Source organism: Arctopsyche grandis, chromosome 7 (genome assembly GCF_051622035.1).
Source record: "Arctopsyche grandis isolate Sample6627 chromosome 7, ASM5162203v2, whole genome shotgun sequence".
In the NCBI taxonomy this organism is placed as follows: Eukaryota; Metazoa; Arthropoda; class Insecta; order Trichoptera; family Hydropsychidae; genus Arctopsyche; species Arctopsyche grandis.
This window is the reverse complement of record NC_135361.1, coordinates 27,058,017-27,083,221: the sequence shown is the minus strand read 5'-3', so window position 1 is coordinate 27,083,221 and position 25,205 is coordinate 27,058,017. Positions and strand designations below refer to the sequence as shown.

General features: G+C 32.1%; 2 protein-coding genes across 2 annotated transcripts; both read right to left on the bottom strand.

Moving 5' to 3' along the window:
• Nucleotides 1–1,883: 1,883 nt before the first annotated feature.
• On the bottom strand, nucleotides 1,884–8,520 carry LOC143914379 (serine protease inhibitor swm-1-like). Its single transcript, XM_077434577.1, has 5 exons — nucleotides 8,432–8,520; nucleotides 8,028–8,213; nucleotides 2,757–2,933; nucleotides 2,272–2,448; nucleotides 1,884–2,184 (listed from the first exon to the last, which is right to left on the bottom strand). Exons 1-5 carry the CDS (start codon nucleotides 8,475–8,477, stop codon nucleotides 2,165–2,167), a joined length of 606 nt encoding a protein of 201 aa, XP_077290703.1. The 5' UTR covers nucleotides 8,478–8,520; the 3' UTR covers nucleotides 1,884–2,164.
• A 12,514-nt stretch (nucleotides 8,521–21,034) lies between these two features.
• Nucleotides 21,035–23,024, bottom strand: LOC143914494 (zonadhesin-like). The gene is made up of 6 exons (XM_077434744.1): nucleotides 22,881–23,024; nucleotides 22,477–22,662; nucleotides 22,216–22,392; nucleotides 21,944–22,120; nucleotides 21,459–21,635; nucleotides 21,035–21,371 (listed from the first exon to the last, which is right to left on the bottom strand). The coding sequence occupies exons 1-6, from the start codon at nucleotides 22,924–22,926 to the stop codon at nucleotides 21,352–21,354; spliced, it is 783 nt and encodes a 260-aa protein (XP_077290870.1). The 5' UTR covers nucleotides 22,927–23,024; the 3' UTR covers nucleotides 21,035–21,351.
• Between the last annotated feature and the right edge of the window lie 2,181 nt (nucleotides 23,025–25,205).

Sequence of the window (25,205 nt, the reverse complement as noted above, 5' to 3'; positions counted from 1 at the left end):
AAAGAATGTTTTGATCGGTATAAAATCAGAATTATTTAAATTTTATGTTAAAAAAATCAGTTTTAATCTTCTTCTTTCTTCGATTTTAATTTTTGAGAATATTTTACGATTCTTTGTGGATTTGATTTAATATTTCCCTTCGTGCAGTCGTGAAAATGTTGTATGTTTAAAAGAATTTTTTAAATCCAATTCCCGGGATTCGAGATAAAAATTCCCGGGACACGGGACAACAAAAATTCCGTGAATTACCGGGAATGTCTGTCCCGGGTCGACCCGGGTCAGAAACCCTAGCCACGATACCGAAAATGTTACCGGACATTGTATTTAAAGATATGTATCGGAAAACAGTAACAAATTTCTTCTGACTTACAAATCGTAAGTGAAAGTAAGAATAGGCTTGTAAAAATCAAAAGAAAATTACAGACAAAGATATATGCAAACTATATACGCACCATAAAAATATACGCATCGGCCATGGAGATATAGTTTTAAAAACAATTGACAATATAATATAAACCAACGAATAGGAACAAAGCAAACATAAACATCTAACTTAAAAATATATATGTACATATATATACACATAAACATAAATGATTTATCACTGATGAATCATTCTGAGTGTGAGAAAATTTTCGATTCAAGATAAATTGATACACATTTTGCACATTTTTTGCCTCCCTTCTACACACAGTTCTCCAGAAAGTATACGACAGAGACAAATAGTTCATTTTTGAATATTGCTGCAGTGTGTACCAGACTGTCCAGACATCGACTATCTGTTTATAGTTTATGTTACATATGTTTTAATTCTTAAAAAAAGTTGAAAACTTCTGTAGGATTTTAAAAAATAGTAAACCGAGACATTTGGATGTCCCGAGAGGTTTGTTCGGGACACCGGGACACGAAACTTAAAACTGGTGACAATCCCAATTAATCGGGACGCCTGACAAACCTAAGTATGAGTATAAGTATATGAGACCAAAATTAAGATACAAAAAGTGTAGTTTAGTCTAAATAACTCAATTATTATATTATAATATATTAACTAAAGTAATAGTTTAGTCTTAATAACTCGCAAGCAAAGAATATGTAAATAAAACTGCAAATTTTATTATTACAAACCTCCTTTACGTTTCACTTACGATTACAATTCAGGAAAAAGTTTGCCTCTTATCCGATCGTTTTTTTACTTTGGCATATTGCTCATTTTGGTCATCAATATAAGTAAATGGATCCTCCGCCATTACGATGGTGCAAAAATATCGTGTAAGACGTGTTTGAAATGTGCCCGGTGAGATAGTCGTTGACGTTCATCCACCGTTTGTTTAGACTGTTCTCACTTTTCGCCATGTCAGATTTTTCTTTTTTCAATCTATATTTTATAAAATTTGCTTTATAGGTTCTCGTTGTCTCTAATATATAAATATTTATAGTTTTAACTCTCATATGTATATATAAATTTCAAATTTAGCGTATAGCTTCGTGTAATGGCATATAGCCGCTATATATCGATTTAAGTTATGTTGTATCTAATTGTTAATATCATTAACATAAGTTTTCCAGCAACAAACAAAGCTAGGCCCCATTGAAGTTTAGCCCATAATCTCAAATTTCAGTTGTTTCTTCCTCCAAAACTTTCTAACCAATACAGGCTTAATACATGTACACAGATCAAACAGTGATAGTTTTATTTTTAGTTATCAGCTGATTTAAAAGTTCTACTCCGGTTATATAACTAGTAAACTAAAAATTTTAAAATAAAAACCGTGGTAAAAAAACTTTTTTTAATTGTATATAGTTGAAATAATAAGTGTTGAAATAATAAGTATTTAAATTTTATGTAAAATTTTAATTATAATTAATATTAATACGTTTTCTTTGTCATTTAAATATATATGTATATGGGTGATATAAAATTTTTTGTTAATATCTGATTTCATTTGAGCTCAATGGGTGAAAATAAAATTTTTTTTTTTACACAATATTGTATTTCATGGATAATTTAAAAGAATGATAACAGTTTTAATTATAAACTAGACATTTTTGAAGCAATAATTCACATATATTTCTCGGTCAAATTATTTGTATATAAAAATTGATAATCATTGAAAAATGTTTCGTATCGTCTCATGACAAATAATATAATTTTTAACATCTTCTTTTAATATGGTACGATTTCCTCTGTAAATACAGAAATAAAATGTTATTCTTCATTTATAAATATAAATTAATACTTGTGATTAAGATTATGAATTAAATATCGCTTACGACATGGACATTCACAAGGACGAACGCATTCATTTGTCTTTGTGTTTCTTACGTATCCCGGCAAGCAAAAACATCCTGGAACACAAAGTAGAATACACGCTCTCGGAGTTCTCCAGTTATCACACGTGTCTGGACAAGCTGTGCCGCATTCTTTGTACTGTTCATTTTTTCCACATTCTAAAATTACAAATTATTCGACTATAAATCTAGGCCAAAACATAAAATAAAAGAACATTCACATTGATTATATTGATTATTATCTAATAGTATATATGTATGTATGTATGTTTGTAGCTTTCATTTCTATCAATGTATAGGTAATACAACAATTGTCTATGACCACAAATCAATAATCTATTATAAAATGTTAATAATCTTTGGGACACTTTAACACGTTGAAAACCAGGCGACCACATAGTAACATTCAATTTTAATAATTAAAAACAAATACAAACATATGCACATTGTATGTACATATTACTCACTTGGAATACAATTTTTAATTGGGATGCAATGTCCACGAGAATCCCTAGCATAGCCCTTTTTGCAAATGCATCCTGGGATACAAGCTGTATGACAAATTTTATCGGGTAGATCATTACAATGTGTGTCGCAGTGTCCTCCGCAGTGTGAATATTCTTCGTTTGCTCCGTAACATTTTCCTACGAGAATATATGTACATATGTTTAATATTACAATCATATAAGCTAAGCACATACAAAATTGTATATACACATAAAAAATCTATAATACATTCTACAAGGACATTTTCCCCTTTGAATATTTTTCAAATAGCCGTCCCTACAAATGCAACCTGGTTTACACATGCGAGGGCATGGTGGATTTGGTCTATCGCAAGTACCACCAGTGTCCTCTGCAACGTGAAAATACTTCATTTGGTCCTCTGCATGAACCCGGCATGCGTTGCAATACCACAATAACGCATGCAATTCCCGTTCCTGTTCCAATTCCCGTTCCCATTCCCGTTCCCGTTCCCGTTCCCGTTCCCGTTCCCGTTCCCGTTCCCGTTCCCGTTCCCGTTCCCGTTCCCGTTCCCGTTCCCGTTCCCGTTCCCGTTCCCGTTCCCGTTCCCGTTCCCGTTCCCGTTCCCGTTCCCGTTCCCGTTCCCGTTCCCGTTCCCGTTCCCGTTCCCGTTCCCGTTCCCGTTCCCGTTCCCGTTCCCGTTCCCGTTCCCGTTCCCGTTCCCGTTCCCGTTCCCGTTCCCGTTCCCGTTCCCGTTCCCGTTCCCGTTCCCGTTCCCGTTCCCGTTCCCGTTCCCGTTCCCGTTCCCGTTCCCGTTCCCGTTCCGGTTCTCGTTCTCGTTCCCGTTCCCATTTGTCGGAAAAACGCAGGCAGCGAACACATTTGAAATTATTCTATTATTTGTGTATTTTACCCTAAAAACATTTGAAATTATTGCGTTGCAATGCCACTCATTCCCGTTTTTTCCGTTTTTCCGTTCCTGTTTTTGGCCGATTTTCACAGTAAGCTTCCCGGATATGCATACAATAAATCCTGAAAGTTCTATCGTCCAATAACGCATGCAATTCCCGTTCCCGTTTCCGTTTCTTGATACGTTTCGATAAGTGAATGTTTCAGTTTCAAATTAATCTTCAAAATAAGGCTTCGCTCGGAAATTTTTAATATAAATCGCTTAAACATGACTAAAAAAATAAATAAATAAATTTAAAAAAAAAAATTAATTTTTAATTTTTTTTTTTAATAAAATGTTTACTATTAGATTAGTCATGTTTATGCGGTTATATTAAAAATACCGAGCGAAGCCGGGTAATACAGCTGGTACTTGGTACCTGGTATCATCATCATCATCATCATCATTTACAGCCATTCACCATCCACTGCTGGATGAAGGCCTCTCCAACACGCTTCCACTCGTCTCTGTTTTGCGCAACACTCATCCATCTCATTCCGCACATTTTCCTAATTTCGTTCACCCATCTTCCTTGCGGTTTTCCTTTTACTCTTTTGCCTTCTCTCGGGTACCATTCAAGCACTTCTTTTGTCCACCTTTCGTCCATCCTCCTAGCTACGTGACCCGCCCATTGCCATTTCAATCTCTTCACTCTATCCACTATGTCCACTACCCTTGTCATATTTCTCACCCACGTGTTCCGCTTCCTGTCTTTCCTCGTTATGCCAAGCATACAGCGTTCCATACTTCTTTGAGTGCATTGGCTTTTATTTTGCATCTTGGCGTTCAGTGTCCAAGTTTCACATCCATACGTCATCACTGGCAAAACGCATTGATCAAAGATCCTTTTCTTCAGGCAGAGTGGCATTTTTGATTTAAAAACAGCATTCATCCGTCCAAATGCACTCCACCCTAATTTCATACGTCTCTTTATCTCTTCATTTTTACTACCAGACATGTCAATTATTTGACCTAAATATAAATAATTATTTACTACTTCTACTGGTTTATCATCTAAGGGAAATTCTATCAGGCATGCAATAACTATTGAACATTAGTTTAGTCTTATCTACGTTAATTTTTAATCCTACTTTTCTACTTTCCCTGTCCAGCTGTGTTAGTCTGATAAGTAGGTCAGCTGAATCACGAGCTACTAAAACTATATCGTCTGCGAACGGCAGGTGACTCAAAAAGCGACCATTGATGCTTACTCCGGCTGTATCCCAATCCAAGTTCCTGAAAACTCCCTCAAGCACCGCATTAAATAACTTGGGCGAGATTGTATCTCCTTGTCTTACTCCTTTTCCTATGCTAAATCTATCTGTACCTGAAAAAATTTTAACCGAAGCTGTGGCATTCTTATATATTGCAGCTAACAGTCCCACATAGGGTTCCGGCACTCCCTGTGTTTGTAGAGCGTTAAGTACTGCATTATGACTAACTGTATCGAAGGCTTTCTCATAATCGACGAAACCTAGGCACAATGGCCGTTGATATTCGTTGGCGCGCTCGATTAGTTCGCCAACTACTTGGAGGTGGTCCATTGTGCTGAAATTTGCCCTAAACCCTGCCTGCTCTATAGGTTGGTTCTCGTCGAGGATATTCTTCAGCCTTTCTGTAATAACCTTCGTGAAGAGCTTGTAGACCGCTGAAAGTAAACTAATGGGTCGGTAGTTCTTGATATCGTTTTTGTCGCCTTTTTTGTGTATTAAAATGATAGTTGCGTTATTCCATCCTTCTGGTATAGCTTGGTTCTGGATGCATTTGCTGAAAAGCCTAGCTAAGATATTAATTAGGGGGGGGCCGCCACATTTTAGTAAGTCAATGGGAATATTATCTTCCCCTGGGGTTTTACCGTTCTTTGCAGTTTTTAGCGCGGCCTCTACTTCGCTAGGCAATACTGCAGGAACCCTTTGGCCGTGTGTCGATTCCAGAGCGGGGAATTGGCCGTTGTCGTTCTCGTATAGTTTTGCATAGAACGTGTAAACTCTGTCTATGATTTCTTCTCTATTCCTAATTATTACTCCGCTCTCTGATCTGATTGCGATCATTTGGTTTTTGCCTAAGAAAAGATCCTGTTTGCACTTTTTCAGGCTACGGTTATTCTTAATGGTATTTTCTATTAGCTTGCTGTTAAAATCCCTGACATCCCTGACTATTCTCTTTTTAATTTCCTTATTTACTAGATTGTATTCTTGCTTATTATTATCCCTATCTAAATTCCTTTTATGCTTAGTTAGGTTTTTTGTTTCCGCTGAAATTTTGCTTAATTTAATCTGTTTCCTGAATCCACCTAATTTCTTACCTGTTGAGGTTAGAACCGAACTAATTACAGTGTTCAATTCCTCGATGTCTGCTTCTGGGTTAAATTTCCCGTATCGATTTCCAAGTTCGAGTTCGAATTCCTTTTTCCTAGACCTTAGTTGAGCGAAATCTGGAGAGTTACTGCATCCTTTTATTAATTTCCTACGTTCGCAATTTATATTAATGGCCATCTTGGCACGGACTTATCTGTGATCGCTACCTATATCTACTTTACTTAAAACACTAACGTCTTTAACGGAGTGCAGGGCATTTGTTAGGATGAAATCGATCTCGTTTCTGTCTCCTTTAGGACTCTCCCAAGTCCACTTATTGTTGGTGTTTTTCCTGAAAAATGAATTAGTGATAAAGAGCCTGTTGTGTTCTGCGAATTCTATGAGGCGATCGCCTCTGTCGTTTCTTTGTCTACTGCTCTTTCTGTATTTGCCTTTTGTCCTATTTTTGCGTTAAAGTCGCCCATGATTATTTTAAAGTGGTGACGGCTATTATCGTATGCGTCCTGTATTTTTTCGTAGAAGTCTTCTATTTCCTCGTCTGGGTGGCTAGATGTGGGGGCGTACACTTGGAAGATTTGACAAGTGTACCTGCTCGAGATTCTTAATACTATATAGCATATACGTTCCGATATGTCGCTTATTTCTATAATATTTCTTTCTATTCTCTTATTGATAAGAAACCCTACTCCTCCTATTCTACCATTTGGTAGCCCTCTCCAGTAGAGACAGTTACCACTTTTTAGGATTATTTGGTTTTGCTGTTTTCGTCTTACTTCACTAAGTCCTACTATATCCCATTTGATATTTTCTAATTCATTCTCTAATGCAAGCACACTTCCTTCACTCGATAACGTTCTTACATTGTACGTGGCTAAATACAGGTTTCTATTAGCTAAGCTATCATCCATCGTCACTCTTACCTTGTTGGAGGTTTGGATATTATTTTTCTCGCATTTATCCAAGATGTGTTGAGAAAAAGGCGGTACTTGAGAGAGATTTCCATTCAAGGAGTGAGTTCTTACCGCCATAGACTCTTCTCTGTGGTCAGCTTTGACAGATAGTCATTCTAGGTATCACTTGGATCACTTATGAGTTATTACATGCCATTTAACAGGGTTACTTTGTAAGTGAAAGTAGTTAGTTATGATAATAATAGATTAGCAATTGTTATACTACTTTTTTACAGATCTTTATCGTGAGACGCCTCTTTGGAGACAACGGATTTATATATGTGAGTGCGGTTTGCAATTTAATATTTTAATAATAACTTTAGTAAAGAATATAAAATTACACGAATTACTTTAATATAATTTAAATATGAAAAAGAACTGATAGACAGTTGGGAAACACCGTTTCTGTTTGCTATTATTCTATTAAGTAAAGTTCGTTAAAGATTTTTGGCTGGAAGCAATTATGTGGAAGATTTATTGCTTCTGTGGGACCGACTTGACTGTCGAAGGACCCTTTTTTTGTATTCAGGTAAGGAGATGTATCTCGTTCGTATATTCTTTTGCTCAGATTTGACACAAAAATTAGCACAAAATTTTTCGAAATAACTGATATAAAACCGCTTTTTACGACCGATTTGCTGTTTATTTTTACACTTAAATTATACTAGGATGCAATTAGTAAAATAAGTGATTAGATGGTTAAGTTTTTAGATTAAATTTCGTGCAATAGCCGGGTTTAAGCGAGTAATAGCGGGAAGAACGCAGAAGCACGTCTTCCCCGCATGACACGAAAGACCGAACTCCATATATATATATATATATATATATATATATATATATATATATATATATATATATATATATATATATATATATATATATATATATATATATATATATATATATATATATATATATATATATATATATATATATATATATATATATATATATATATATATATATATATATATATATATAAATAATTATTATACATTATAAAAGATTGAGCACGTATAAAAAATAGACACGTTAAAGAAAACTATAAAAACATACTACAAGGACAACTGTCTGCTGGAACACATAATCCCGTTGCAGTATTTCTCAAATAACCTGGTCTGCAAATACAACCTGATTGACATATATAAGGACACGCAGGATGTGGGTTGTCGCAAGTTCCTTCGCAATGCCCCGTGCATTCTGAATACACTTCATTTTTTCCACATCCATGGGGGCAAGCACCTATAACATATTACACACATTTACTTTAAGCAATATTTTCAGTTCCGAAGCATATTAGCGATTTCTTATTTTATTTCCGTTTTTATGAAGCTTTTAATGTTCTTGAATCACACTCGATTTATAAATATGTTGAGTAATCCACTAAAATATCATACATTTATTTTCTAATATATTATAAATTTTATTTGATATTTATAATTAAATAAAATAAAACTCACTGATGTGCCCAATGAATGCGAATACTAAAACACATTTGAACAACATTGTAAGAGCTGACTATTGTCTGTTGAATTAGATTTTTCTTTATGCCTTTTATACTATAAAACTCTTCATAAATTTGCATATCAAATGCAATTATCAACATATGTCTAGACGATTGTCTACATTCATGCAATTGAGTAAACATAACTGGAGCATACACTATTCCTTTAAGTGTTCAATTAAATACACAAAATAAATCATTCTTAGATGATAACTGCAGTTATAAATGACAATTTTCTAAAATTTATGGTGAGATTTCCACGTTTATACAATTGCATAAAAAAAAATAGATAATTCAAAATTTTCAAACGTTATTATCTTTTAAGTTATTTGACACACTAAATCAATTTTTAAATTGATGTCTTATTACAACTTACAACTTAAACACGATGGTGGCCGCTGACTAAGGCTTCCGATCCCGGGATCCCGGGATCCCGGGTGTTTTCTGGTACCGTGAATCCCGATGCTGAAACTAGTCTGAATACCGGGATTACGGTGCTAGAAAAATTTATTTAAAAATATTATTTTTACAAAAATAATAAGGAAAAATCATAAAACAACATTATATAATGAACAATAGTGGGATGAGCAATGACAATCATAGTCCATTTGTTTTCTCTGACCCATTTTGACGCCGGCTTGCGAAAAATACTACATACAATAAAATAGGTGGGTTTGTTTTCTTTTAGAAAAGTCAAAAATGTTGTGACAACGATTCTTTCCACGCCCTGAACATATTTAGCTGAAAATTTATATTTGTATTCTTTTTGTACTAACATAGAGTTGACAAGGCTTTGGTCGGAATTCGTAAGCCGGAAGTAGAACTTTTGTCTTGTGTAAGTTTTCCTACATATTTGTTCAATTTGTATTGAAAACGCTCATAGCCGGTATGTGTGACGTTCGATTATCGAATTTTGTTTTTTATCCTTCTTATATTCCTCATATACATATTTAGATAAAGTCGTAAGTTGGTCACAACCGAATTTTGTACATAAAGTAAATGTAATTGGAGTTTTATTTTTTTTTATATTAGGTGGATTGTTTCGATGAATAATTACTAGACGGTACAAACTATTTGTAAAAAACGAATTAATGAATCAAAGCGATGTTTTTTACTTTATTTAATTACGTTTTTGGATGTGTTTTATTTAATCTTAGAAATTTATGGATGCGAACCGAAAATTTAAAGAATGTAGCCAAACTCTCAAAATTAGTATGCCAATATGGGAGTATATTTTGCGTAAAACATCGGGAGAGTTTGCAAAATGCAATTGATCGTTTTTGAAATATGAAAACATGCAATTGAACTTTTTTTCTTATACATTTTAAATCCCGGTGCTAGCACCGGGATCCCGGGATCGAAAATTCCTAGTACCACAATCCCGGTGTTGAAGTAACCTTCCGGTATTGGAAGCACTACCGCTGACTCATATTTGCATCACGTTGGGTGCACAACGCTTAGTGGCCGCTGCCGTAGAGGTTGTGATTTCTCGACTATTTTGATTCTCGAGATTCGAGAATCTCATTTTCTCGGAATATTTGAATCTCGAGATTTGAGAATGTCATTTTCTCGAAATATTTGTAATCAATTATGAAATAATTCCAACATTAAATATTAAACCATTCAACACTCAATATTAAATTATTAAATATGAAATAATTCAACGTAAAATATTATCAATACTATTGTTGCGTAGGGGTGGGTGGAGGATCCAAATAAAAGGCCAACAGTCGTTTCACAGCATTTATTGATGATTAAGGAGATACACGCACTGGCAGTGCTCAGTCCAGAATGACATGATATCGCCTACGTACCGCCTTATAAAGGGTAGATCTCTCAGGACGTCTAATCTGTTTACCTGTTTTATAGTCACGTATTTGGATATGTTTTTCCACGACATTGGGCCTCCCCGTACCTATTCTGAGAAAGGACTAATAATGGTCATTGTTTAGCCTAAATGCACTTAGAGTCCAGATATAATCCTGGAAGTAAGTGCAAGCACTTAGTTAATCCAATAACAGATATCCGTTGGTCTAAGTGTAAGCACTTAGTTAATCCGTTAACAGATAACCCTTGAACGGTCACATAGTCTCTGGGATTCTATTCGCTTAATCCGCGGCGTACGTAACACTATCATTAATAAATCAATCGACGTTGATAATAAATTATTATCAAAAGAAATGTGATCGAAATTATGTGGGTAATTATGTAAATATGAAAATATTATAAATTTAAATTCCATTTAAAGTATTATGAAATCAAGCATAGATAATGATTTTGAATATTTACTAACTTGCGAGGCGCCAGTTAGTACATAGAGCTAAAGAGCTAAATACTCATCTACATAAATACTCATCCCAGCATCTCCTCTTTAGTCTCAATTTGACACAAAATTCTACATACTTATCGGGAACAACACACAAACACACGTCCGCACTGAGTTCGCACAATCCGCCAATCCTCGATATACGATTTAATAATTGTATAGATTGAAATTAATTGACGTTTAACACTATGGTGGCTGCTGACTCATTGAATAATGGTTTTTTTACGCAACCATACAAAAATAACTTAAATAGTAAAAAACTTTGCATTGAAAAAATTAAATAACACTTCGACAAATGATGACTTTTTTTTGGTTCAGAGACGAGATATCACTTTTCTCATAGATCTATGCCCAGTGAACACGAATCTGGTAATAAAAAATGTTGATTGGCACGAGATTCGGAGATACATGTGTTTTTTAAATCACGCGATTTTTCTATATCTTGGTTTTGTTCGGTCGATGTCTCAAAATCTGTCAATTTTATGTTCAAAATGAATATTGGAATCTATAGTCGGGTATTTTATCTTTTATTTGCAGTACTTTTCAGCTTTTAAATATCTCTTAGTAGTCGTCCAATTCCAAACAAAGTCAAATGTACGTATTTTCATTTGGGAATTTTTCCCACTGTTAATACTATTTTATATTTCAATAGAAAATACTCAATGTAGCGTTTTCATCTTCCGATGGTGTATTTTAAAAGTTTTATTGGATTGATTTTAAGCGTACATGTATAATATTTTATTTGTGTTTACTTTTTTCTATCGAAGGAAATATGTATGTCCATTTTACTCATTCGAATCGCGTTATATGTAAAATGTCTTCATGAGAGAAATCCAGTTTGGTGTTATTTGCTTTTTATTAGATAGTAGAATTTATGAAGTAGAAGCTTAAAATTTAATTAAAGTAGTTGTCAATATACATATGTACATAGGTATGCATATATTATACATATTGATCATGTGAGTGGATTTTTATTTGGAATTACATGTAAACATGCATGTATACGTATGTGAAAATTTCTGTTAGATAAATCATTTAAAAGATTTTTTCTAATTGTTCAAGTGTTTGTTATTGTATTTATTATTATTATATGAAATTGAAATACAAGTATAAAACCCCTGGCAGAGTAGTTTATGTACAATAGACAGCAAAATGTCAACTTTAGCGGTTCTTTTGAAGTGCGCTTTCATCTTCGCATCCATTGGTTGCATCCAGGGATGCAGCGAAGAGGGTGTCAACGATACGCCTCCAAGTAGTGAGTCAATAAAAGGAATCCTTATGAAAAAAATATCACCTAATTTTACGTGGCTTGTGGCTTGTCTGCAGATAAGTCGGTTGTACTGATAACACTGAGCAACAAAAAATCACGTTTTTGAGTTACCAGAGCGGAGACTAGCCAATCTTTACTAAGTTTGACCCACTGAATTCGAATATGATATTGATTTTTGTTGGTGGGTGATCGTTTACGAGATATGAGCGTTTAAAAAAATCCGCGATTTTTACAGTTTTTTGGCTTTTGCGGTCTTTAACTCAAAATTTAGGATTCTTACGCTCAAAGTGAGCGTAACATGTTTATTGGGATAGTGTTCTATCCACAATATTTTTTGTTTTCGTTTAAAAGGGTTAATTGGAAGTGTGCTGAATTTTAAATCGGTAAAATTGTGAGCTAAAAGCTCGCAATTAGGGCGAAATCATACAGGAAGGAACGTGGCACATGGTTTTTTTTTTTGATACTCTTAAACATGCAAAAAAAAAGTGGCATGCCCAGAATATTTTCATGGCAAGCCTAGCACACACCGTCCCAAAATCACCCCCTGGAGTGTATTCGCTTACATTTCATCCTTGAATTTATCCTTGCTTGACAGTGATCGATGGCAGCGTACCCCATATTTGAAAAAATGTATGAGAACCCCCACAGCAGGGAGCCAAGCACACGACGTGCCATTCTTCCCTGTGTGATTTCACCCTTGGGGATTCTTGTAATGCCACAATGGTCAATATTGAGGAAGAAGGAAAATGAGACTGAGAAAAAATTTTTTTTTTTTACAATTGGCGGTTTCTAATTAGGTGGAGGCGATGGATGTATCAGGTCGGATTGTTGGTGCAGTCTTCTTGGATTAAATGTATAAGAAAAAAAGATGTTTTCATATTTCAAAAACGTTCAATTGCATTTTGCAAACTCTCCCGATGTTTCACGCAAAAAATACTCCCATATTGGCGTTCTTATTTTGAGAGTTTGGTTAAATTATTTAAATTTTCGGTTCGAATCCATAGATTTCTAAGATTGAATAAACACAATAAATAAATTAAAAAACATCACTTTGATTCCGTCGTGATAGATTCTACCGTCTAGTAATTATTCATCGAAACAATCCACCTAAAATAAAAATTGCAATTACATACACTGACGTTATTGGAAAATTCGGATGTGACCAACCCACGACTTAATATATGTATTTGAGGAATATAAGAAGGATAAAAAACAAAATTCGATAATCAAACATATGTACATATGTACATACACGTTCATACATACCGGCTATGAGCATTTTCGATACAAATGAAGGAAAAACTAAAACAAGACAAAAGTTCTACTTTTGATTTCTGAGAAAAACATAAAAACCTTGAATCTCTAGAGTAGAAGTACTACTTTCGGTTTAGGAAAAAATATTGGGTTATAATATTAATAATTTCTATTACAAGTAAAAAAAAATTCAGTCCGATTTGATTAGCGGTTTGGCAGATAATTGAATTCAAAAATTTAAAATAAGAGGACACCTATAAGGGGAGGTACCATTTCCAATCAACTTGAATATTTGAAAAAGGTTACGTCGTATCGATAAAAATTTTAGTAACCGATACTAAGTTTCAGTTCGATTGGACGAATGGTGTTCAAAAAATCCCCAAAATACACTGACACACAATACACAGTTTTGTAGATCATGAAAACGTGATCAGTTATCGATTCTGAGTTCGAATCAGAGAAAATATGCATCAAATATCATTTGCGGTTGAGCACAATATCTGCGACACAATACAGGCCGTTCATACCATTTCGTGGAAACGGCAAGCCGGCGTCGAAACAGGTTATAGCAAACAAATGAACTATGACTGTCATTGCTCATCCCACCATTGTTCATTATATAATGTTGTTTTATGTTTTTTTCATATTATATTTGTAAAAATAATATTTTTAAAGAAATTTTTGCCAGCACCGAATCCCGGTATTCAGACCAGTTTCAGCACCGGGATTCACGGTACCAGAAAACACCGGGATCCCGGGATTGGAAGCCTTAGTATGTGCGTAATTTAAAAAAATCAGCACTTTATAGTAAACATTTTCTTATTTAAATTAAAATTAAAAATGTTTGCGAAGTTGACACACAATATATGGTGGCCGCGATACCGAAAAAGTTACCGGACATTATATTTAACGATATGTATCAATAACAGTAACAAATTTCTTTTGACTACAAATCGTAAGTGAAAGTAAGAAGAGGCTTGTAAAAATCAAAACAATTTTACAGACAAAGATATATGCAAAATATATACGCATCATAAAAAAATTCGGGTGTGACCAACCCATGACTTTATCTATGTATTTGAGGAATATAAGAAGGTTACAAAACAAAATTCGATATTGAACTAATAACTATGATAGCGATACAAATTGAGCGCAAATATATGCAAATACTTTCACAAGACAAAATTTCTACTTCCGGTTGGCGGATTTTGTTCAAATTTTTTTGATTATTTAAAATCAGTATAATTATTATACACATTTAATATCAAGAGGATAAAAATAATTTAAAAGGTCAAAATAAAATAATGAAATATTGTTTTTAAAAAAAATACTACTTCCGGTTTACGAATTCTGACCAAAACGTTACCAAATCTAAGTTAGTACATAAACAACACAAATATAAATTTTCAGCTTAATAAGTTAAGGGGCGTGGACAGGATCCAGGCGACAACATTTTTGACCTTTCTAATAGGAGAAAATCCCACTTCCGGTTCAGTAAATTTGCTGATTTTATTTTTTATTTTTACTTAAAATCGCTATCTCTATTGTACACAATAAATATCAAGAGGCTTAAAATAATTTAAAAGGTCAAAATAAAATAATGAAAAAATAATGAAATATTGTTTTAAAAAAAAATACTACTTCCGGTTTACGAATTCTGACCTAAACGTCACCAAATCTAAGTTAGTACATAAACAACACAAATATAAATTTTCAGCTTAATAAGTTAAGGGGCGTGGACAGGATCCAGGCGACAACATTTTTGACCTTTCTAATAGGAGAAAATCCCACTTCCGGTTCAGTAAATTTGCTGATTTTATTTTTTATTTTTACTTAAAATCGCTATCTCTATTGTACACAATAAATATCAAGAGGCTTAAAATAATTTAAAAGGTCAAAATAAAATAATGAAAAAATAATGAAATATTGTTTTAAAAAAAAATACTACTTCCGGTTTACGAATTCTGACCTAAACGTCACCAAATCTAAGTTAGTACATAAACAACACAAATATAAATTTTCAGCTTAATAAGTTTAGGGGCGTGGACAGGATCCAGGCGACAACATTTTTGACCTTTCTAATAGGAGAAAATCCCACTTCCGGTTCATTAAATTTGCTGATTTTATTTTTTATTTTTACTTAAAATCACTATCTCTATTGTACACAATAAATATCAAGAGGCTTAAAATAATTTAAAAGGTCAAAATAAAATAATGAAATATTAATGAAATATTGTTTTTAAAAAAAATACTACTTCCGGTTTACGAATTCTGACCAAAACGTTACCAAATCTAAGTTAGTACATAAACAACACAAATTTAAATTTTCAGCTTAATAAGTTAAGGGGCGTGGACAGGATCCAGGCGACAACATTTTTGACCTTTCTAATAGGAGAAAATCCCACTTCCGGTTCATTAAATTTGCTGATTTTATTTTTTATTTTTACTTAAAATCACTATCTCTATTGTACACAATAAATATCAAGAGGCTTAAAATAATTAAAAAGGTCAAAATAAAATAATGAAAAAATAATGAAATATTGTTTTAAAAAAAAATACTACTTCCGGTTTACGAATTCTGACCTGAACGTTACCAAATCTAAGTTAGTACATAAACAACGCAAATATAAATTTTCAGCTTAATACATTCAGGGGCGTGGACAGGATCCAGGCGACAACATTTTTAACCTTTCTAATAGGAGAAAATCCCACTTCCGGTTCAGTAAATTTGCTGATTTTATTTTTTATTTTTACTTAAAATCGCTATCTCTATTGTACACAATAAATATCAAGAGGCTTAAAATAATTTAAAAGGTCAAAATAAAATAATGAAAAAATAATGAAATATTGTTTTAAAAAAAAATACTACTTCCGGTTTACGAATTCTGACCTAAACGTCACCAAATCTAAGTTAGTACATAAACAACACAAATATAAATTTTCAGCTTAATAAGTTTAGGGGCGTGGACAGGATCCAGGCGACAACATTTTTGACCTTTCTAATAGGAGAAAATCCCACTTCCGGTTCATTAAATTTGCTGATTTTATTTTTTATTTTTACTTAAAATCACTATCTCTATTGTACACAATAAATATCAAGAGGCTTAAAATAATTTAAAAGGTCAAAATAAAATAATGAAATATTAATGAAATATTGTTTTTAAAAAAAATACTACTTCCGGTTTACGAATTCTGACCAAAACGTTACCAAATCTAAGTTAGTACATAAACAACACAAATTTAAATTTTCAGCTTAATAAGTTAAGGGGCGTGGACAGGATCCAGGCGACAACATTTTTGACCTTTCTAATAGGAGAAAATCCCACTTCCGGTTCATTAAATTTGCTGATTTTATTTTTTATTTTTACTTAAAATCACTATCTCTATTGTACACAATAAATATCAAGAGGCTTAAAATAATTAAAAAGGTCAAAATAAAATAATGAAAAAATAATGAAATATTGTTTTAAAAAAAAATACTACTTCCGGTTTACGAATTCTGACCTGAACGTTACCAAATCTAAGTTAGTACATAAACAACGCAAATATAAATTTTCAGCTTAATACATTCAGGGGCGTGGACAGGATCCAGGCGACAACATTTTTAACCTTTCTAATAGGAGAAAATCCCACTTCCGGTTCAGTAAATTTGCTGATTTTATTTTTTATTTTTACTTAAAATCGCTATCTCTATTGTACACAATAAATATCAAGAGGCTTAAAATAATTTAAAAGGTCAAAATAAAATAATGAAAAAATAATGAAATATTGTTTTAAAAAAAAATACTACTTCCGGTTTACGAATTCTGACCTAAAGGTCACCAAATCTAAGTTAGTACATAAACAACACAAATATAAATTGTCAGCTTAATACGTTCAGGGGTGTGGACAGGATCCAGGTGACAACATTTATGACCTTTCTAATAGGAGAAAATCCCACTTCCGGTTCAGTAAATTTGCTGATTTTATTTTTTATTTTTACTTAAAATCGCTATCTCTATTGTACACAATAAATATCAAGAGGCTTAAAATAATTTAAAAGGTCAAAATAAAATAATGAAAAAATAATGAAATATTGTTTTAAAAAAAAATACTACTTCCGGTTTACGAATTCTGACCTAAACGTCACCAAATCTAAGTTAGTACATAAACAACACAAATATAAATTTTCAGCTTAATAAGTTAAGGGGCGTGGACAGGATCCAGGCGACAACATTTTTGACCTTTCTAATAGGAGAAAATCCCACTTCCGGTTCAGTAAATTTGCTGATTTTATTTTTTATTTTTACTTAAAATCGCTATCTCTATTGTACACAATAAATATCAAGAGGCTTAAAATAATTTAAAAGGTCAAAATAAAATAATGAAAAAATAATGAAATATTGTTTTAAAAAAAAATACTACTTCCGGTTTACGAATTCTGACCTAAACGTCACCAAATCTAAGTTAGTACATAAACAACACAAATATAAATTTTCAGCTTAATAAGTTTAGGGGCGTGGACAGGATCCAGGCGACAACATTTTTGACCTTTCTAATAGGAGAAAATCCCACTTCCGGTTCATTAAATTTGCTGATTTTATTTTTTATTTTTACTTAAAATCACTATCTCTATTGTACACAATAAATATCAAGAGGCTTAAAATAATTTAAAAGGTCAAAATAAAATAATGAAATATTAATGAAATATTGTTTTTAAAAAAAATACTACTTCCGGTTTACGAATTCTGACCAAAACGTTACCAAATCTAAGTTAGTACATAAACAACACAAATTTAAATTTTCAGCTTAATAAGTTAAGGGGCGTGGACAGGATCCAGGCGACAACATTTTTGACCTTTCTAATAGGAGAAAATCCCACTTCCGGTTCATTAAATTTGCTGATTTTATTTTTTATTTTTACTTAAAATCACTATCTCTATTGTACACAATAAATATCAAGAGGCTTAAAATAATTAAAAAGGTCAAAATAAAATAATGAAAAAATAATGAAATATTGTTTTAAAAAAAAATACTACTTCCGGTTTACGAATTCTGACCTGAACGTTACCAAATCTAAGTTAGTACATAAACAACGCAAATATAAATTTTCAGCTTAATACATTCAGGGGCGTGGACAGGATCCAGGCGACAACATTTTTAACCTTTCTAATAGGATAAAATCCCACTTCCGGTTCATTAAATTTGATGGTTTTATTTTTTATTTTTACTTAAAATCACTATCTCTATTGTACACAATAAATATCAAGACGCTTAAAATAATTTAAAAGGTCAAAATAAAATAATGAAAAAATAATGAAATATTGTTTTTAAAAAAAAATACTACTTCCGGTTTACGAATTCTGACCTAAAGGTCACCAAATCTAAGTTAGTACATAAACAACACAAATATAAATTGTCAGCTTAATACGTTCAGGGGTGTGGACAGGATCCAGGTGACAACATTTATGACCTTTCCAATAGGAGAAAATCCCACTTCCGGTTCATTAAATTTGATGGTTTTATTTTTTATTTTTACTTAAAATCACTATCTCTATTGTACACAATAAATATCAAGACGCTTAAAATAATTTAAAAGGTCAAAATAAAATAATGAAAAAATAATGAAATATTGTTTTAAAAAAAAATACTACTTCCGGTTTACGAATTCTGACCTAAACGTCACCAAATCTAAGTTAGTACATAAACAACACAAATATAAATTTTCAGCTTAATACGTTCAGGGGCGTGGACAGGATCCAGGCGACAACATTTATGACCTTTCTAATAGGAGAAAATCCCACTTCCGGTTCATTAAATTTGATGGTTTTATTTTTTATTTTTACTTAAAATCACTATCTCTATTGTACACAGTAAATATCAAGACGCTTAAAATAATTTAAAAGGTCAAAATAAAATAATGAAAAAATAATGAAATATTGTTTTTAAAAAAAATACTACTTCCGGTTTACGAATTCTGACCTAAAGGTCACCAAATCTAAGTTAGTACATAAACAACACAAATATAAATTTTCAGCTTAATACGTTCAGGGGCGTGGACAGGATCCAGGCGACAACATTTTTAACCTTTCTAATAGGATAAAATCCCACTTCCGGTTCATTAAATTTGATGGTTTTATTTTTTATTTTTACTTAAAATCACTATCTCTATTGTACACAATAAATATCAAGACGCATAAAATAATTTAAAAGGTCAAAATAAAATAATGAAAAAATAATGAAATATTGTTTTTAAAAAAAATACTACTTCCGGTTTACGAATTCTGACCTAAACGTCACCAAATCTAAGTTAGTACATAAACAACACAAATATAAATTTTCAGCTTAATACATTCAGGGGCGTGGACAGGATCCAGGCGACAACATTTATGACCTTTCTAATAGGAGAAAATCCCACTTCCGGTTCATTAAATTTGATGGTTTTATTTTTTATTTTTACTTAAAATCACTATCTCTATTGTACACAATAAATATTAAGACGCTTAAAATAATTTAAAAGGTCAAAATAAAATAATGAAAAAATAATGAAATATTGTTTTTAAAAATAATACTACTTCCGGTTTACGAATTCTGACCAAAACGTTACCAAATCTAAGTTAGTACATAAACAACACAAATATAAATTTTCAGCTTAATACGTTCAGGGGTGTGGTCAGGATCCAGGCGACAACATTTTTGACCTTCCTTCCGGATGCTTCCGGAGGGAAAAAATCCCACTTCCGGTTTATTAAATTTAGTGATTTTTTTTTATTTTAATCACATTGATACAAGAATTATACTTGAATTTTTTCGTGAAGACCACACATGTTTAAGGGGTCGAAAAAAATAGTGGAAGAAAAATCGAACAAGAGTAAACTGCCACTTCCGGTCGACGGACGCTTACCAAATTTTATACATAACTTGGTATTGAGCTTAAACTGATCGATATGAAATTTCAGTCCGAATAATCAAAAGGCTTTTGAGAAAAACATAAAAAACCTTGATTCTCTAGAGTAAAAGTACTACTTCCGGTTCAGATAAAAATATTTAAAAAATATAAAATTATAAAAATTATTATCTCTAGTACATGTAAAAAAAATTCAGTCCGATTAAGTTAGTAGTTTGGGAGAAAATCGAATTCAAAAACTTAAAAAAAAGAGGACTCCTATAAAGGGAGGTACCATTTCCGGTCAACTTAAAAAATTGAAAAAAATTAACGTAGTGTCTATAAGAATTTCATTAACCGATACTAAGTTTCGGTTCGATAGGATTAACGGTGTTGAAAAAATCCCCAAAGTACACAGACACACACACATTTTTTCTAGATCATTAAAACGTGATCAGTAATCGATTCTGAGTTCGAATCAGTCAAAATCTCGAGTTTGAATTTTCGCATGATCACAAAACTTCATCTATTGTTACTACGTACATAGATAAAGTAAATATACGTAACGGTCATGGAGATATATGTAGTTTTCGACAGATCAAATGTACGATTTTGAAAAAAATCGATACTATAGATAATTCATTTTTTAATACCGGAATTACTAAAGGCAATATTTTCGGTCAAATACCGATACTGCCGGTATCGGAACCATCGGTATTGCAATCCCTAGTTCCGTGACGTTTTCAGTATATGAGACCAAAATGAAAATACAAAAAGTGTAGTTTAGTCTAAATGACTCGATTATTATATTATAATATATTATGTATATAATTTTATGTATATAAATTTTAATTATAATTAATATTAATACGTTTTCTTTGTCATTTAAATATATACGTATATGGGTGATATTCAATTTTTGTTAATATCTGATTTCATTTGAGCTCAATAAGTGAAAATAATAATATTTTTTTTTACACAATATTGTATTTCATGAATAATTTAAAAGAATGATAACAGTTTTAATTATAAACTAGACATTTTTGAAGCAATAATTCACATATATTTCTCGGTCAAATCATTTGTATATAAAAATTGATAATCATTGAAAAATGTTTCGTATCGTCTCATGACAAATAATATAATTTTTAATATCTTCTTTTAATATGGTACGATTTCCTCTGTAAATACAGAAATAAAATGTTATTCTTCATTTATAAATATAAATTAATACTTGTGATTAAGATTATGAATTAAATATTGCTTACGATATGGACATTCACAAGGACGAACGCATTCATTTGTCTTTGTGTTTCTTACGTATCCCGGCAAGCAAAAACATCCTGGAACACAAAGTTTAATACACCCTCTCGGAGTTCTCCAGTTATCACACGTGTCTGGACAAGCTGTGCCGCATTCTGTGTACTGTTCATTTTTTCCACATTCTTAAATTAAAAATTATTCGACTATAAATCTAGGCCAAAACATAAAATAAAAGAACATTCACATTGATTATATTGATTATTATCTAATAGTATATATGTATGTATGTATGTTTGTAGCTTTCATTTCTATCAATGTATAGGTAATACAACAATTGTCTATGACCACAAATCAATAATATATTATAAAATGTTAATAATCTTTGGGACACTCTAACACGTTGAAAACCAGGCGACCACATAGTAACATTCAATTTTAATAATTAAAAACAAATACAAACATATGCACATTGTATGTACATATTACTCACTTGGAATACAATTTTTAATTGGGATGCAATGTCCACGAGAATCCCTAGCATAGCCCTTTTTGCAAATGCATCCTGGGATACAAACTGTAAGACAGATTTTACGGGATAGATCATTACAATGTGTGTCGCAGTGTCCATGGCAGTGTGAATATTCTTCGTTTGCTCCGTTACATTTTCCTACGAGAATATATGTACATATGTTTAATATTGCAATCATATAAGTTAAGCACATACAAAATTGTATATACACATAATAAATCTATAATACATACTACAAGGACAATTTTCCGCAGGGATACATTTTCCTGTTTGAGTATTTCTCAAATAGCCATCCTTACAAATGCAACCTGATTTGCATATGCGAGGGCATGGTGGATTTGGTCTATCGCAAGTTTTACCACAGTGTCCACTGCAACGTGAAAATACTTCATTCGGTCCTTTGCATTTTTCTATAAGGATATTATTATTATACATTATAAAAGATTGAGCATGTATAAAAAATAGACACGTTAAAGAAAACTATAAAAACATACTACAAGGACAACTGTCTGCTGGAACACATAATCCCGTTGCAGTATTTCTCAAATAACCTGGTCTGCAAATACAACCTGATTGACATATATAAGGACACGCAGGATGTGGGTTGTCGCAAGTTCCTTCGCAATGCCCCGTGCATTGTGAATACACTTCATTTTTTCCACATCCATGGGGGCAAGCACCTATAACATATTACACACATTTACTTTAAGCAATATTTTCAGTTCCGAAGCATATTAGCGATTTCTTATTTTATTTCCGTTTTTATGAAGCTTTTAATGTTCTTGAATCACACTCGATTTATAAATATGTTGAGTAATCCATAATAATATCATATATTTATTTTCTAATATATTATAAATTTTATTTGATATTTATAATTAAATAAAATAAAACTCACTGATGTGCCCAATGAATGCGAATACTAAAACCCATTTGAACAACATTGTAAGAGCTGACTATTGTCTGTTGAATCAGATTTTTCTTTATGCCTTTTATACTATAAAACTCTTCATAAATTTGCATATCAAATGCAATCATCAACATATTTTTAGACGATTGTCTACATTTATGCATTTGAGTAAACATAGCTGGAGCAAACACTATTCCTTTAAGTGTTCAATTAAATACACAAAATAAATCATTCTTAAATGATAACTGCAGTTATAAATGACAATTTTCGAAAATTTATGGTGAGATTTCCACGTTTATACAATTGCATAAACAAAATATCGATAATTCAAAATTGTCAAACGTTATGTATTATCTTTTAAGTTGTTTGACACACTAAATCAATCAACTTAAATGGGTAGCTTTTTTAAATTGACATCTTATAACTTTCAATTTATAAATCTATTTTCTGCTATATAAAATGCTGTGATTATGTACATATATCTCACGGTATTCTAACTAAGATGTATACCTAGAGTCTGTTCAAGAAACGAGCGACCTGGTTGACAGTGTTCGTAACTACCGGTTGACTGCAAAGTATGCGTTACGCATATTACGTTTCAAAAATGAAACAAAACGAACTTTTTTGTTATCTAAATTTATTTATATCTCTTTATTTTTTATTTCTTTAATTTATTTATTTCTGGAATTTTGAAACGAAATTGATGGGTGTTTTTGGATTATTATCTGGTTTTGGCGGAGGGAAATACCGGAGCGCACATGCCGCACCACTACATCATGCATGACTGTATTATACCTATACTTTTACATTGTTGAAAAAAATAACTAACAATTTTTTTTATATTACTTATGTGTTGGGAACTTTGTAACCACCGTGTATGAAAAAGCGAAGATACATCCTCCTACGTCGAACGCCGAAGCGAAACTAATGGCCACTGCATGTATATGTTACATCGAATCCGTGAAATTGTCTTTTACACGCATTCGGCAAGAGAATTGCCGAATGCGTGAAAAATGCAAACATGTTGCCCAGTTCACGGATTCCGTAAATTCTTTGGCGAATGCGTGTATTCGCCAAAAATTTGTCTGCTCAAAGCATGGAGTCGGCAAATAGACAGCAGCTCTCCGGTGTTGTTTTTTAGAACTGGACAGCGTGGACAAGTGTCAAAGTGACAGCTGAATGAGGATGTTTAATTTACATATTATTATGTATAATATGACTACATACATATGTTTCGATCATTTCATATGACTTATACATAAATTAATGTCATTTTTATACATTTTGATCAATATTTTAACAGTGAAACATATGTATGTAGTCATATTATACATAATAATATGTAAATTAAACTAAATTAAACATCCTTATTCAGCTGTCACTTTGACACTTGGCTATAATATAACACGCTGTCCAGTTCACGCATTTGGCAAAGAATTTACGGAATCCGTGAACTGGGCAACGTGCTTGCATTTTTCATGCATTCGGCAAATCTCTTGCCGAATGCTAGTAATAGACAATTTCATGGATTCGGTGTAACATATATACAGTAATACTGTCACCCAGGTCGCTCGTTTCTTGAACAGACTCTAGCTGATTTTTGGAAGACGTTGGAGTCTGAGACCATTTAACAAATTTTCTGGAAATCGGTGAAAATCTGGCAATCGAAGTAATGGTTATTTTTATATTAGTCGCAGTGTAATTCACTAGCATAATTTTAAAGGCTGGTTGGGGGACTATAGATTTAAAAAAATATTTCATTTTCCCGAAAATCATGAATTCATATGTTCATCACTGCTAGTAGTTATTAAAATCAAATCGAGCTATCAAAATAAAAGACCAATGGGATAACCCAATAATTGATTTTAGATGCGAATAGAATGATTTGAGAAAAATTGAAATTTGAACTCCTTTTTAATTAATGGTTGAAGGTAATAAATATTTTTAACTGATTTTCCATTTAATGCAATTTTTGTATTCTTTATTTTATACAAGTTTTTCATTCCAAATTGACGGTATTTCATTTCAAATTGACCCATTTTCATTTCAAATTGACCCCTTTTCATTTCAAATTAAACTTTTTTCATTTCAAATTGATCCCTTTTCAACGTCAATTTGAAATGAAATAGCGTCAATTTGGAATGAAAAACCTATAAACATGTAGATGTTTATAAACATATGTACTTACATATGTTTAAAATCAAAATAAAAGACCAATGGGATATCCCAATAATTGATTTTAAAGGCGAATAGAATGATTTGAAAAAAGTTTAAGTTTTAACTCCTTTTTAATTAATGATTGAAGGTAATAAA